Raw genomic sequence first — 16,633 nt, 5'->3', positions numbered from 1 at the left:
TTCAAGAACGTTACTTTTGTCAGTTTTTTTTCCAGTTTTATTCTTATTTTCTGTGGAGAGGATTGGCAGACCTCTTTATTTTGCAAAAACAGAAGTTCTCATCTATTTCTTCTTGATTAATGGAACTCATTACTTACTCTTTCTATAACTGATTTGATTCTTTTCTGGTCCAGCCAGGCACTTTAGTTTACCTTATAAGCCTAGGGGAAAAAAAGAATGTTCTTCCCTATAGTCCTGTTTTACCAAGCAGTGACATTGCCTAGAGAATGGTAAACATTTGCCATATTAGTGCTCTAACATCTCTGACATGAGCTGAGTCTTTTCTTTTGCACCCAAGGACCATATTTATATAATTAAGACTACTGGTTTTAATCATGTACTTTAAATTCTGTGACCACCAGTTGAAGAAATAAACTTTCCAGAAATGTGAGAAAGAGGGAAGAAAACATAGTGAGGGTAATGATAGGCAGCATGGCAGATTTAGGGATCTACTGCAAAATTACATTTCGTCACTGTGCCATGGATCACTGTCCTCATAAAAACACTGATAGATACATTTAATAAACTTCTTGAAATGGGAAGATACTGAACCATCATCCATCATCTCTGGTGGGTCCTACTAAAGCCCTTGGACTATAATTATAACAAATTACTCTCCTCAAGCTAATGTAGAATCTTATTTTAAAATATGTGTGCCTATATCTCCTTTTTAATCACAACTTCTTGAGCGATAGGAACCAGTGCTGTCAAATTTACTTTTTTAAAGCGTCTAACAGTGCCATATACAACTGAATGCTTTATTCTTTTCTGATGATAAGTGTAACAATACTTTTTAATAGGAACTCAAGTATATATGGAGATGAGGTATTTTATCAACAACAGTGTCATTATGGAGCATACAAAAAATTCTGGGCAAGACATTGTTTCTAACTGATAATCAAGGAATTATGCTGGGGACTCAGTCTGGGGGATGTTAAAGATTTGGTTAATAGCTCTGGAATATAAATATGGGAACAAAAGACAAGAGCTTTATTTGATTCAAGTATAAGGGTCAGGTGATGACACAAGCAAAAAGAATGAAACTGAGGTACAATCCATGAAAGAAAATGTAAGTGATCCACAGGGCAAAACTAAGTCCAGGATTCACACTGTTTACCCATGCGGACAACGCTGAGCCACCAGCAAGTGAAAGGATGTAAGTGGAGATGGAAACAGTGGATAGTCTAGAAGATCAGACAACGTGTGCCAAAGTCACTGAGCAACTGAGATTCAGAGCCGGGAAAACCAGTCACTGGGACTATTCTTCCATTAAGGGAATTGGAATTAGCCAGGGGCTCCACTAATTGAAGAATTATGGAACAGGAAGAGTGAGGTTTGTGATAAGAGTAATTTGATGCTGAGCCAAGTATCACAGAAATACTTTTAAGTAGGTTCAGTCTAAGCAACTGTGAAGAGAGATTTATTGGCTTAATCAACCAGACAGGTTATAATCACTAAAATCCAACTTTCTCAACATTTCCTAAGCTTCAATTCCATCTTTCAAGGTAGTGTCATATATATTGTGTTTCAAAAGTATTTTTGGCATAACTCAATCTCATCATAGCAGGACCTCCCTAAAATAGAGCTTAGGTCATTTATCCCCATAAACACCCTTTTTTTTTTTTTTTTTGGTATTAATGGTAATGGGATGTCCAGTCATTTCTTTGAGGGGTAAAAGGAACCATAGGAAAATTTATTTGAGGTTAAATCTTGTTACCTAATTATTCTGTAAAATCTTTTGAATTGATTTGTCTTACTTAAATGTGAACTTTTTTTTAAGAAAGTATTTTTCCACTCCTCTTTGTTTTGGTTTAAAAATTAGTCATCCTGTATCTTACAGAAACATTTAAAAGACGGAAGTAAAATTAATTAAAATATTTCATTTAATTCCAGGTTCTAAAATGTTAGAAAGTATCTTAAGGTTCTGGTTTAACAAATAATTTAACATATTTAGAGACGAAGGAAACAAAATCGGGATTGAAATTTCAATAACCATAACATTATCTGTTCTGGGTTACTTTCCTTACCCTTCTGTAAGTCAATGTTCGGGATTTTTCTTTATGCTTTAGAAGTTGTTTGAGTCTTCTAAAGATTGTGGATCCTTCATCAAGATTAATAAACGTGGTCGAGATCGGCGAACCAGTAGTTTACTTGTCTCCATTAATAGGGTTAAAATTCACTCATTTAATTTGTTCACAGAATTGAGACAGATTTAGTAGAACCATGAAGAGGATCACAAATGACTATGAGAATGGAACAGCTTCCTCCAACAAAGACAGGCTAAGACTACAGTTTTCAACCAGGAAAAATAAAACTCAAGGGCAATATTATCAAGATTCTGTTTGTTTCTAGTTCTGTATCATCTTTTTCATAACTACATAGCACTCCATTGTATAGATGTTGTACATTTGATTAAACCAATTTCTCATGGTAGGAAGTTTTTCACTGTTTTAAACATGATGATGTACATTCTTGTAGCCAAAGTTCTGAAGCCTTCATTATTTCTGTAAAATAAATTCCTGGTTGTGAATTTCTGGATCAAAAAATATATATCTTTTTAGAGCCTGCTTACCATGTCTCAAGGCCAGGACTGATGTTTTTCATTTCCTTACTTTTCTATTGGCACTCTTGTTTTTTTTTAATGTGGACTTGAATTATTGCCTGGTGTCACTTGCTTTAAGTCTGAAGAAATTCTTTAAGTATTTATTGTCAGACAGATCTAATATTAACAAATTCTTTTAGGTTTTTTTTTAATCTGGCAATGGATTTATTTGCCTTCTTTTATAAAAGATAGTTCTGCTGAATATAAGGTTCTCAGCTGACAATTATTTCACTTTCAGCACTTTGAGTATATTATCCACTCATCAAACACTCCAAGTTTCTGATGGAAAGTCAGCCATTAATCTTATTGGTTCCCTTGTGTGTGCTTTCAAGATTTGTTCTTTGTCTTTGTCTTCTAACATTTCGGCTATGATGGGTCTTGATGTGGACCTCTGTGCATTTAATATACTTAGTTTTTTCCACATTTTGAATGTATAGATTAATGTATTTCATATAATTTGGGAAGTTTTCAGTTTTTTAAAAAAATATTTCTGTCCTTTTCTTCCCTGGATACTCCCATTATGCACTTAAAGTTTTCTTCCATTTCTCTGAAGTTCTGTTTATTTTTCTTCATTCTTCTCTCTCTCTATTCTTTAGATTGCACAATTCCCATATATCTTCTTTAAGTTCACTGATTCTTTTTTCTGCCAGCTCAAGTCTACTACTGAGCCCCTTTACTGAATTTTTCATTTTGGTTGTTGTTCAACTCCAGAATTTCGACTTAGTTCTTTTAAATAATTCCTATCTCTTTATTGATGTTCTCTATTTGATGATACATTGAAGTCTTCCCTCAATTCTTTAAGCATGGTTTCTTTTGGTTCTTTGAATATACTTTAATAGTTGATTTAAAGTTACTGTTTGCTAAATCCACTATCTGGGCTCCTTTAAAGGCAGTTTCTATTGCCTATATATAGGTCACATTTTCCCATTTTTTGCATGTCTCATAATTTTGTGTTGAAAACTGGACATTTTAGATATGTTGGAACATATTTTCTAGGAAATATTCAAATTCTATTTTCTCTATGTATCTTCTTTGTAGGTAATGAGAGAATATTACATGAAAATCTTTTTAATATTATATGAAAAAAAACTTCCTCATATTAATTGATCACTCTTAAATTCCATGTATTATAAAATCTGTTCAGGGTCAAGGCAGATAATCTTAGTTTCAGGTAAAAATTGCTCTCCTCCCATTTTACAAACGTAGAGAGGTAGATAACACCAAGTGATGGTGAGGGTGTGGGTAGAAGGGAACTCTTGCACTGCTGGTGGGTGGTTAAACTGAGAGAGAAGTTTTGAAAGACTCTGCAAGGACCAAGGATGATAGTGCACTGTGGAATAAGGAGTATGATTACTCCAACTCTCTGCACCTGAGCTCCAAAACCAACAAAATAATAAGAAACATTAAAGGAGTTTTTGATAGAGGTATATAAGGAAATTATTTCATGTTTCTCTTCCATTCTCACTTGTTATAAAGGTTGATATTCTAGGAGTGGTTGGAGATCACTTAGTACTTTAGCTGGGCATGATGAAGGTCTTCATGGCCAAAGTTAATACACCTTAACTTTGTTGTTCAAGAATATAGTTTTTTCAATTTATACAGGAGTTGTGGGTTTCCAGGAAATTATTTCATTTTGAAAAAAAATTTATAAATGAGAATACTTAATTACTAAATTTATATTTATTATAATATATTAGAATATTTATGTGATATGATCCAAAACTTATAGTTCAAAACACATCTTCTCTTGCTGGCTTCTCAACCATTTTTTCTATAATCTGAAGCCCATTTTTCATGGACTAGAGATTACAATGAGTAGAATCAGGTTAGTTAGAAGTTTACTTATTCTAATTTTTCCCATTCTCTAGCATTTGTCACAAGTAGTGATGGAATTGTGTTTCTATAATCCCTAGCTTCCAGCAGAGGGGAGTGTATACACACATACCTTCACATAAGGAAGAAATGAGACCTAATTTCTGATGTGAATCAAGGAATGGTGTGTCCACATCACTTTATGTTCAAATTATTTGCAGTGACTTCAATAAAGTTAAATCCATGATTTAGCTGCTCTGAAATGAGTAATACAGCCTCTCCCACAATACAGAGGTGATAGTAAATATCTTCATAATACAATAACTATTTTTAAAAGTAGGTATCACTCAAGGGCCCAACATCATTCTTAAAATTGAAAGGTGTTACCTTAGAATATTTGTGCAAATTCCAAATCTGTTCTGAATCACTGCTAGCAATCTGTAAGCCCCAAATCCACTGTCATCATTAACCAAAATATTTATTGTTACACCCACTGTGTATGTATATAGTGGGCAAAAACATTCAACAGGTTATTTACCTACTTTTTAGTATTAATCTATTGTGAAAATGGCTATAATTCAACAGAAAGTTTAGTCAATAGGGAAAGTTAAGACCTTCTTACAATATCTATTAATCCCATAACAGTTTTATTCAAAACTATTTTTCAAAGCTACTCACATAACTTTTGTTATTCTATCTGTCATTAAGATTGCCTTTGCCTACATGTAAATCAATGAACTTAGAACACTCCCTCACACCATACACAAAAATAAACTCAAAATGGCTTAAAGACTTAAATATAAAACATGACACCATAAAACTTCTAGAAGAGAACATAGGCAAAACATTCTCTGACATAAATCATACCACTGTTTTCTAAAGTCACTCTCCCAAGGCAAAAGAAATAAAAACAAAAATAAACAAATGGAACCTAGTCAACCTTATAAGCTTTTGCACAGCAAAAGAAACCATAAACAAATTGAAAAGACAACCTATGGACTGGGAGAAAATATTCGCAAACAATGCGACTGACAAGGGCTTCATTTTAAAAATATACAAACAGCTCATAAAACTCAATAACAAAAAACAAATAACCCAATCAAAAAAAATGGGCAGAAGACCTAAATAGACATTTCCCCAAAGAAGACATACAGATGGCCAACAGGCACATGAAAAGATGCTCAACATCACTAATTATTAGAGAAATGCAAAGCAAAATGGCAAAGAGGTACCATCTTCCATGGGCCAGAATGGCCATCACCAGAAAGTCTAAAAATAATAAATGCTGGAGAGGGTGTGAAGAAAAGGGAATCCTCCTACACTGTTGGTGGGAATGAAAATTGGTGCCACCTCTATGGAGAACAGTATGGAGGGTCCTTAAAAAAGTAAAAATAGAGTTATCATATGATCCAGCAATCCCACTCCTGAGCATATATCCAGAAAAGATGAAAACGAATTTGAAAAGATACATGCACCCCAATGTTCATAGCGGCACTACTTACAATAGTCAAAACGTGGAAGTAACCTAAGTGTCCATTGACAGATGAATGGAAAAGAAGATGTGGTATATATACAATGGAATATTACTCAGCCACAAAAAAGAATGAAATAATGCCATTTGCAACAACATGGATGGACCTAGAGATTGTCATGCTAAGTGAAGTAAGCCAGACAGAGAAAGACAAATATAATATGATATCACTTATTTGTGGAATCTAAAAAAATGATACAAATGAACTTATTTACAAAACAGAAACAGACTCACAGACATAAAAAACAATCTTATGGTTACCAAAGGTGAAAGGGGCAGGGAGGAGAGATAAACTAGGAGTTTGGGATTAACAGGTACACACTGTTATATATAAAATAGCTAAACAGCAAGGACCTACTATATAGCACAGGGAACTACATTCAATATCTTGTAATGTATAACGGAAAAGAATCTGAAACTTCGCTGTACATCTGAAACTAACACAACATTGTAAATAAACTACGCTTCAATTAAAAATTATTTTACAAAAAGATTGCCTTGCTTTCTCAATTCAGTGACTTTTTTTTTTTTTTTTTTTATTTTTTGCATTACGCAGGCCTCTCACTGTTGTGGCCTCTCCCGTTGCGGAGCACAGGCTCCAGACGCACAGGCTCAGCGGCCATGGCTCACGGGCCCAGCCGCTCCGCGGCATACGGGATCTTCCCGGACCAGGGCACGAACCCGTATACCCTGCATCGGCAGGCGGACTCTCAACCACTGCGCCATCAGGGAAGCCCCAATTCAGTGACTTTTATGCCACCATGTAAAATCAAGTGAAGTATGTGGTTGTCTTTAGGTAATAGGCTACCTTTACATATCTATAAATATCTTCATTAAAACTTTCAATAGAGTAACAATTTAAGAATTATTTATGAATTCAGACAAAGTTATCTATCAAGAAGTACTATATGCCTATCAGGTTATGTGTAGAATGATATACTTTTGTCAAAGATATATGAACTCTGATGGTAAAATGACAGCACACATCACAGTACTGTACCTTGAAATAAATACAGATTTGAATTTTACCTCTTCCAGACTGAAATTTTCTAAAAGTCAAGGACTATGTTTTAGATATACTTTTTTAAAGATATACTTTTATATTCAGTATCTAGTATAGTGCTTGCCACGTGGTGGATGTTCTAGATAGGCTTGTGGAATGAATGAATGAAATGTATAATCTGGTTGAGAAGACAACAATAAATATTAAACAACAAAGAACTGAACATAAAAAGGGAGGTTGGGTCAAAGCATCTATAGACCTTGAATCTTCACCCTGATCTGATCTTTGCCGTGCATAGATATCTCTAGTATCCCTTCTCATAAGGACAGTAACCCCATCATGAGAGCACCAACCTTATGACCTCTTTTAACTCTACCTCCCAAAGGCCCAGTCTCCAAATATCATCACATTGAGGGTTTGGAATTCAAAATATGAATTCTGGGATGGGATGTAATCCAGTCCATACAGCTTACATCAAGGCTTTTATTTAATGGGGTAGATTTCCAAGGGTGCAATGGAAATAGTAAATAGTACCAGACTGATACCGATAGATATTGTAACAGTTCACATTTATGCCACCTATTCACTAGAATACATGAGGATATTCTTTTCAACTCATCCTCAAATAAGTTGAAGTACCAACTTTGTTGCATGCATATTAACTTCTCATATATTCTGCGATTTATATCTGGATTTTCTATATTGCTTCTCTGATAGTTTTTCCAACAGTAGCTTTACATTTATTTAATTTCAGTGTAAGGTCTTCACTTTTTCCTGTCAACTCAGCTCAGCTGAGTAGTTGAATGCCTCCCCTCCTCCCTCCCTTCCTCAATTTCTGTGTTTGTCCAGATTTTCTGGGATATTTATTCTTCCATATGAACTCTAAGATGATTGAAACTCAATACTTTTTTAAATCCCTGTTGAAATCCTAACTGTAATTATATTAGACTTATGTAACAATTTTGGTACAACTGCCTTTTTAATGATTTACTTAATATACTTTATTTCTTCCATTTTTATTATGCTATTACCTGTTTGCAATGTTGCTTTCCTTCTTTCGTTTTTTAGTGGGGAGGAGTTGATAGAGTTGTCACTCATTTCTTCTTCTCCCTTGTTAAAAGGCAGAAAATTCCCCTTTCTTTTCTGAATCTCATAATATAGCACTTAGTTCTCTAATATTAGAAAACAAGCCTTCAACTATTTCCCCATCAAGGTGTTCTATTTTCCCACTGCTTTCATCCTCCCTCCAACAAGTTAGCAGTTTTGAAACACTTTCATTTCCCTAAACTTTCCCATTCTCCTCTACTCCCAAGTTTTGCTGAGATAGACTAGTATTTTTAGTTATAGACTATTATTAGAATTTCCCTTGCAGTATTACAAAAATTATCTTCTATTTCAAAAGTCCTTGTTTAGCAGTTACACTGCATATTTTCAGCACTCTCTAAATACCCAAGGTTTATTGATTACCAGTTATCATCTATTTTAAGATGTTGTAGTTGGGGGGTTGAATAATGGCCCCCCAAAAGATGTGGAAAGTCCTAATCCCCACTTCCTGTGAGTGTGACCTTTGTAGGATCTTTATAGATGTGATTATTTAAGAATCTCAAGATGAGATCATCCAGGATTTAAGATGGGCCCTACGTAAATCCAATGATTTGTATCCTTCAAAGAGAAAAGGAGATGGGGGACTTGAGACACAGGGAGGAAGACTATGTGAAGATGAAGGTAGAGAGTGGAATTATGCTGCCACAAGCCAAGGAATATGAAGAGCCACCAGAAGCTGGAAGAGGTCCTTGGGCAGACATGACTGCTCCTGGACTATGGCTGTGAGGGCCTGGAGGCAGGTGTCAGGGCCCCTTTAACATCTGCAGTTGGACCCAGGTCAGCAGGTCTACCTCCAGGTGCTTACAAGGGTGTGTCTCCTGGTGGGTCCCTGGATGGGCAGGAGTATTCCTGGTTCATGGCTGAGGGGGGCTCTAGCCAAATTACAGGGCTAGTTCAGGATTTGCAGCTGGACCTAGGTTGGAGGTCCTGCCTCAGAGCACAGATAGACATGTCTCCCCGGGCGGTGGAGGGGGCGTTGCCTGGAGAGTCAGGACTAGCATCCTGAGAGGGGTTGGAGCTGGATCACATACCACTTCAGGGTCCACAGCCAGGACTGAGGTTGGCTGGCCAGACACCTGGGGCATAGGCAGGTGTGACTCCTGCGCAGTCCTTTGGCAGATGGTGTTGTGGCAGGACAATGCCAAATGGGGCTGTAGAGGAGTCCATGGGGAGACAGGGCTACTTTTGAGTCTGTAGCTGGGACCACAATTGGAAAGTCTGCCACCTGCGCATGGGCTGCCTTTTCAAAACAGCCCTCTTTGGTCTTGGGCTCTACCAGGGTTTCACAATCTCTTACTTGGATCCCAAATCTCTCACAAAGGCACTTTTGCCTATGGATGGTTGCCAATTTATTGTTGCTGAGTTGGGGAGAGATAAGCAGGAGACTTCCACCATCTTGTTGATATCACTCTGAGGTTGGTTCCTTTGGAGGGCTGGGAGGGAGAATCTGTCCCGTGCCTCTGTCCTAGCTTCTGGTGGTTTGCTGGCAAACTGGCCCTTGGCTGATCTCTGTCTTCATATGGCTGGTCTCCCTGTGTGTGTGTCTGTCTCCAGATTTCCCCTTTTAATCAGGACACCAGTCATATTGGAATAGGGACCCATCCTATTCCAGTACGACCCCACCTTAACCACTTACATCTGCAATGACCCTATTTACAAATAAGGTCACATTCTGAAGTTCTGGGGGGTTAAGACTTCAACGTATGAATTTTAGGGAGATGTAAAGCTTTCTGGGAAACAAGTAGAGTTCTTACTGAAGGAAAGCATAAGGACTCATAATTTAAGAAAATAACCCTACTTTACTTTCATGAAATCATTAGAAATATTATAGACGAATTTCTTTTTTTTTTTTTCTTAAGTATAATTTCCACTTTATTGTCTTTCCAAGGGACAGTATTTCTTTAGTCTTTAAGGACTTAGCTCTTTACATGGGCTTTGGTGGAGGTCGTGGGGCAGCACCCGCAGGTCTAAATCAGGGTGGAGGTGTTTGGTCCTTCCGGGCTTCCCGAGAACAATTCCTGACTACCTGGCTGTGAATGGCACAACTCATGCAGTAATGCAGTTTCACATACAGATTGGGAAGCACATAGGCGTCGAAAACACTCGCTTCAGAAATGTCCCTGACGGCTGCGGCCTCTATGTTCTTCCGAATGACGAACTTCTTCATGGCCTTATCCTTGGGCACGCATCGGGCACAGCTGGTGCAGCGAACAGGCTGCACGTGGCCGCGGCCCTTTTTGGCATGACCATTATTCCTTCTTTTCTTGGTCATCTTGGCAGGAGGCGAGAGAGCTAGATGAAGTTCTTAATTGTATATGTATGTATGTGATTTATGTATTCATATCTTAGGATTTAAATATACAAAAATAAGCTTTATAGTCTATGGCAGTTTTCAAAGTAAAAATGTTGTTTTTCTCTTCTCTGTAACGTCTTTTGTAGTTATTACAGTGATTTAGGTCTTCTGTACTGATAAGTCACACAGAAAACATGTAGATACTAATCACTACGAGAAAAGCCTTTCATAGTCTACAAGCTATAAGTTAGTCTGATTAGTGTAGCAAATCCCAATGAACATGCTAAAGCCCACATACTAATTGTAGCTGTCATTCCACAAACTAACCAAAGTCCTTTTCTAGTTGTAATAGAAAAGGAAAGGAAAGTGGAGGACAGAGATTTTCTGATGGTGTGTGGTCAGATATTGAATACTGACACCTAGGAATAGCAATGGGACTGGAAGGCTGAGAGGCTGAGAGAGCAGTAGAAAACAAGGATCCAGGGATAAATAAAGTGATGGAGGATGGGATCCAAATAGTGACAGGACCTGTGCCCCTGAGTATGTGCTAAACCACGTTCCTGGATGTACTTTCTTCTAAGAATTGCTTAATTTGGTCCAATAATTTCTCTCTCTAATAGCACAATTTTCTAATAAATGAAAGGCTACAGATCTCTGAGAAGACATTCCTGTAACACATGACAAAAGGAGGAAAATACCTCTTCAATTTTGCTGTGTGTCTTAAACAGGAATACTTTGAGTTCATATTTTCACACATTTTAAATTAAAAACTATATGTATTATTAATTCACTAGGGTAAGCTAACAACTACGTATAGCAAATAACTCCCAAATCTCAGTGACTTAACATAATAAATGTTTGTCACTTACCTTATATCAGATGTGGGTCAGCAAGGAGTTGTGGCGTTATTCAGGCACCTAGGATCCTTTTGATCTGGTAGCTTCCCAGTTTCCTAAGGCCTTGGAGTCCTCTACCATATTCCGTTCAGCTGGTGAGACAAAAAAAGGGAGCATCAGTCAGGATGTTCCTACAGGCCAGGCTGGAAGTGGCAAATATCACCCCCACTCACATTTAAAGACCAGAACTCAGTAACATGACCCTATGTCACTGAAAGGAGGCTGGACTCTCAAAGTCTACGTTTTGTCCTAAGAGGAAAAAGAAGTTTTGCAACCGTATAGCAGTATCCCTGCCACACACTGAAATCACAATAATTCTAATTGGTCATCATCACAATTGGTAGGAGATAGATAGATAGATAGAGAAATATATACACACTAGAAGTATGTGTGTGTGTAGGAACAGCATAAGTGAATTTCCAAGCAGAATGTTTGCCTGCTTAAGCTAACACACTTTTTGCAGTTATTTTAGAAATATTTGTGTGCATACAAAAATGTAATGGAAAAACGGAAAGCAAAAACACACGCCATTGCTTAAAGCCATGCTTTGATAAGCCTATTTACTTGAAAATAATACAAATTTTTCTTGGAAAGGATTGACAATGCAGTCTTTTAATTACTTCAGACAGTCTTTTCTCTCAATTCACCCACTTCATAATTAGTGAAGTTATGTTAGCCTAGGCTGAACTGAGATGATAAAGATCAAGAACGTGCTAATTCTAAGAGCCTTTATATTTGCACTAATAAGGAGCTCACCACTTTTTTTTCTTTTCACAACTACTGTAAGTAACTAATATATTTTTTTTCTGGGAAATATCTTTTTTCAATATTGCTGAGTGTCTATCGGCATGTGGAAAAGAATAGGAGCATTGTAGCCTCCCTAAGTGCTATTTAAAGAAATGGGAAGATTGGAAATGCTGTCCTCACTCTAGGGCCTGTTAATATTTCTTGAAGGTCAAGAGTAATGCTTGGCACATAGAAGAAAGGAGTCTTGCAGGATCTTGACCAACATTTATATGCAAAGATATGTTGCCATGTGTACTCCAGGGATACAGATCGTAGCCCACCTTGACCATAGCCAACTACCAGTAGAAAAGTAATGTAATGGAAGTCTTACCACTTTTCTTGGGAGGTGTCATGCCCCTCTGAAGCATTGCTGGAGATATTATAGTGCCATAATGAGACTCATAATTCATGTCAGCCCCAAGCCTTTTCACTCATTTATAAATGTTTTAGAGCCCTATGATTCATAATGCCATGAGCTGGTTTTCTTTCAGTACCGTTCTGCTCCCATTAGTACCAACCATTCCTGCTTCTTGCCTAGAGACAAGCCCTGAAGTATATTATATACTTTATATATTATATACTTTATATATTAATATACTTTATATATTATAAAGTTTGGTGCTCTCCTTGAATTGCTATAGTCAAAAATCTTTTCTAGGTACTGAGCTAGTGCAAAATAAAAGTTTTTAGACAAATATTAAAGCTTGAGGAAGAAACAAGAAAGCAAGGAAAAAGTTCTTCATCTAAGGTATCATTTTAGAGTTATTCTTCATTGTTAATATAATGTACATTTTCTTTGTATGCCAGAACTGTTATACCCTAGGGAAAGGGTAAACATCAATGCTTAACTGACATAAAATTAAGATGAAACTGGTGAACTATTGAATAAAACACAAGTTTTATAATAAGAAGTCTTTTGACCATCATTCTGATTTTTATCTCTTTCCTCATAAATAATGTTTACAATGCATTTTCTTTTTAACCTCACTCAGCAATTCATTTTTCCAGTTAATTAAAACAATTAGACATTGCTCTATTGAGCAAAACAAAGCAGTTCTTAAAATCATTTGAAGTCACATAGCATAAAACACATGTTGTCAAGGTGCAGGTAGTCCTTTCATTTGTGAGGCACTTTCTCTATGGCTGTTGCTCTTTGCTGGCAATATCCTCTCCAGAGTCCATTTGCTGTTCTACTCAGCATGACCCATTTATCATCCCCTGAATCACAAAGTGGCATAGCAGTGCAGCACTGCAGAAATGATCTTTGATTCTATTTTACTCAACAAGATTCGTTAGACTCATCTATTGTTTAAAGGTCCACTGAAGGCTCAGTCCAGCTCTAGTTAACTGAGCCAACTCAAATTTGGGCAGGAAGTTATCAACAGCTGCCGATGCCCTATACAATGGGACTTACAATTAAGTTCCTCTGCTAGATCTGGAATCCAATTATCTACAGATGATTTCTGTAGGTCTTTGTTATTGGTCTTCCTGCTGCTTTATGTTGTTAAAGGAGAGCCTGGTATCTCTTCCTAGTTTCAACCCATTACCTCACTCTGAAGCTTGGCATCATGTGTAAGGGCTCTTCTGCCCCAGAATGTCCATCATATGGAATTTTGTCCCAGATCCCAGCTCCAAAACTGGAGTTTTGCTGCTGTTAAATGGAGTTCCTTGTGAACAACATCTCTCTTGTGAGTTCAGTATTCATTCCTAACTGGATACTCTACCACCAAATTGAGGTGATGATTGCCAGGCTAATTTCCTCAGACACAGATGGATTTTTTTTAGCTCTTTTGTTCTCAAATTGCCTACTTTTTGGCCATGGGATTAAACAAGAAGACATTATTTTGCAAACTTTATAGTTTCCTCCTTTACTATGTGTAGAATTATTTAAAAATTGTATTGATACTGAGTGTTTGGGATACAGGAGAGAAGCTGAAAAATATCTGAAGCCATGGCTTCAGAAAAATCAACATTGGGGAGAATAACAGAGAATAAGAGAAGCATGGATTCCAAAGAAAAGAAAAAGTTTGTTCTAGTATCTCTAGATGATTTCCAGTAAATTCTTTCATGCCTTAAAAATAAGTAATTAAGAAAAAATTTTAAAACTAACCTCTAAGAGAAAATGCACCAATAAAGAACTTGGGAGACAGATCAGATTGCAGGCTTCACTCTAATCTTGAGTTTATTCTATTTACTTTACTCTCCTTATGGGTTCACATTTTAGGCTGAGCAATAACTGCCTTCAATCCATCCGAAGTTTGTCATCGTCGTCCATCAATTTAATTTATTGCAGCAGATTTCTATTAGGCAATAACTATAATAAGGAAATAATTTAAGGCTTCCAGGAAATTTTCCAAGTGTCTTATATATGTTAACTAATTTACTCTTTAATAATCTCCATGATGTAAATGTTATAATCATTCCCATTTTACAGGGAAGAAATCTGAGGTACAATAAAGTTAAGGAACTTGCCTAAGTCTGCACAGCCTTTAGGCAATGGAGCCAGGACTCGAACCCAGGAAGTCTGTCATCAACGTCCACACTCAATGCTATAGGCACGTACAGGTCATATACGTACATATAAACCTTGTCTCAATGGTTCTAACCAAAAGTTAATGATTAAAGAAACAGAGTGTATACACTATACAACATATGCAGATATCTGCTTATAAATTCTTGAGGCACAGCTGCTTTGCTTGCAGAACTTTGGCAATTCTGGCAAATAAGGCAATTTTATATTTCACAATTATTTTCATTCATTTTACTCTCCAAACCAGTTCCCTTTCTTGTTTTAACAGGAAATGTAAATTTGTCATACAATTTAGCAGTGTTCTTTAAAAGCGTGTTCCATGGAACATCTGTCTCCAAATCAAATATTCAGATTCTAGGCTTCCACTCCAAACCTGCATCAGAATCTGGGGTGGAGCCTAGGAGCCTGTAATTTTACAAGCTCCTCTGATGTGTTTAATGCTTCTAGAGTTTGATTTAGAAGCTGCAGAGCTTCCTGGCCAGGTTTTAATTTATCACTTCTGTCTGCTCCAATTTAGACTAATTAGTTAGAATATATTAACTTTCCACTCTCTGGTCCTAATTATATACCTAAGAAACACAGCTTCTTTTAAGTTGTTCCTACAGCCTTGATGTCTCCAATCCATATCACAAAGGAAAATACACTCACATGCTTGTGTTCAACCCATGATTATCCAGTCTTAGTGAAAATGTTACCCTCACTGCCTGAGCAAACACATCATTTATAACTCCCCCCTTCAAGGATTTTTTGTTAATTTACCTTGGATCAATTCTTAGCTAATCACTGGCTGTAAATATTTTGTAGCCTGTTTTCTGCATTTGTCTTAAATCTAGATTTTTTTCCCCCTAGTGATCCTTCCAAGCAAAACGTTAAAAAATTTTCTGAAATGTCTGGTATTTTAAGCAGAATAATTTCCCACCAAATTTATGTCCTCCTGTTGCATATGACACTGCCATAGTAATTTCACTGTTGCTCAGCCAAAGTTAAAGCTAACTCAGAAGCCAGAGGCTATCATGACCAACTGGGTACTGAACCATAACAAGCTTAAATTCTTCAAAGCAAGGCTTCCTATACGTTGTCCAGTTGATATGAGGAGTAAGTGATGGATGCTAGGATCCCAAACAACTGCTGTGTGGTCTGTCAAAGCAGATGCTATAACAAAAATTTGAAAAGTAACACTGCAAGGACATACTGAGAGACAATGGTAAATGATGTAAATTATTTGTAAACAGCTAAGAAAGATTAGAAGAGGAACAGATCTCCTGGGTGGTATTCAGTTAAAATGTTAATTCTGAAAAGGGTCACTGGTCAAAATATGAGGCATGACTGAGTAAAGATCAGAGTAAGAACACAATCCCCATAGTCACTTAGAGAAAGTCACAGTATAAGAAGATATTTTGTAAACCTGAAAGCCTATAAAGGCTCTATTATCATTCTTATATATTGAAAGAAAAAATAGTCAGATGTAAATCTTTTCAAATCTACAGTAAATCTGTATTTGAATATTAGTCATATTTCTAATTTCCAGGAATTGTTTTATGTTTTCAACTGCACTGAAATATTGTGGTTAGAAATATTGATTAAAAGAGGGTAACCATTATCTGGCACATTGGGAATCTTTTAGTTGGACACTTGGGCAAATGGGTATGAGATTTATTTATAGATCCAGTATTACTTTTCCTGGGTGAGGTAAATCTGTTTTTCTCTAAAGGCTTTACCTTTCACATCAGGAATAAATGTAAATTGCATTATATCAACTTGAAAAAGATTTCTGCATTATAGTGTTAATATCAACACTTTACATTTTGAAAATATACATTTGGAGCCTAGAAGTTTGTGCAAAATCACTTAAAAATTCTGATTCCATTTCCTGTACCTGAGTTAATGAAGCATTTTTGGCCATACCTAGTAATATTATAATCATATTGAGTTACATTAAAGCAATATGAAATATTCATGTTAACTAAATGAATTATCTGGGTTGAGAAAGTATACAAAATATGTATCTATTATAGCCCGTAACTTTGAAACTAACAG

The 16,633-nt window shown here is 36.5% G+C and overlaps 1 protein-coding gene across 1 annotated transcript; it reads right to left on the bottom strand.

Moving 5' to 3' along the window:
- Positions 1–8,870: 8,870 nt before the first annotated feature.
- LOC113617825 (40S ribosomal protein S26-like) lies at positions 8,871–10,363 on the bottom strand. Its single transcript, XM_027101312.1, has 2 exons — positions 10,020–10,363; positions 8,871–8,882 (listed from the first exon to the last, which is right to left on the bottom strand). Exon 1 carries the CDS (start codon positions 10,361–10,363, stop codon positions 10,064–10,066), a length of 300 nt encoding a protein of 99 aa, XP_026957113.1. The 3' UTR covers positions 8,871–8,882; positions 10,020–10,063.
- Positions 10,364–16,633: the final 6,270 nt, after the last annotated feature.

Source organism: Aethalodelphis obliquidens, unplaced genomic scaffold (assembly GCF_003676395.1).
Source record: "Aethalodelphis obliquidens isolate GAN/ISIS:26980383/991018 unplaced genomic scaffold, ASM367639v1 scaffold5, whole genome shotgun sequence".
NCBI classification, from domain to species: Eukaryota; Metazoa; Chordata; class Mammalia; order Artiodactyla; family Delphinidae; genus Aethalodelphis; species Aethalodelphis obliquidens.
This window is presented reverse-complemented; position numbering and strand designations above follow the sequence as displayed.

Bases quoted from the DNA above. Each gene is read 5' to 3' on its own strand.
- LOC113617825 (XM_027101312.1), bottom strand. From the start codon at position 10,363: ATGACCAAGAAAAGAAGGAATAATGGTCATGCCAAAAAGGGCCGCGGC.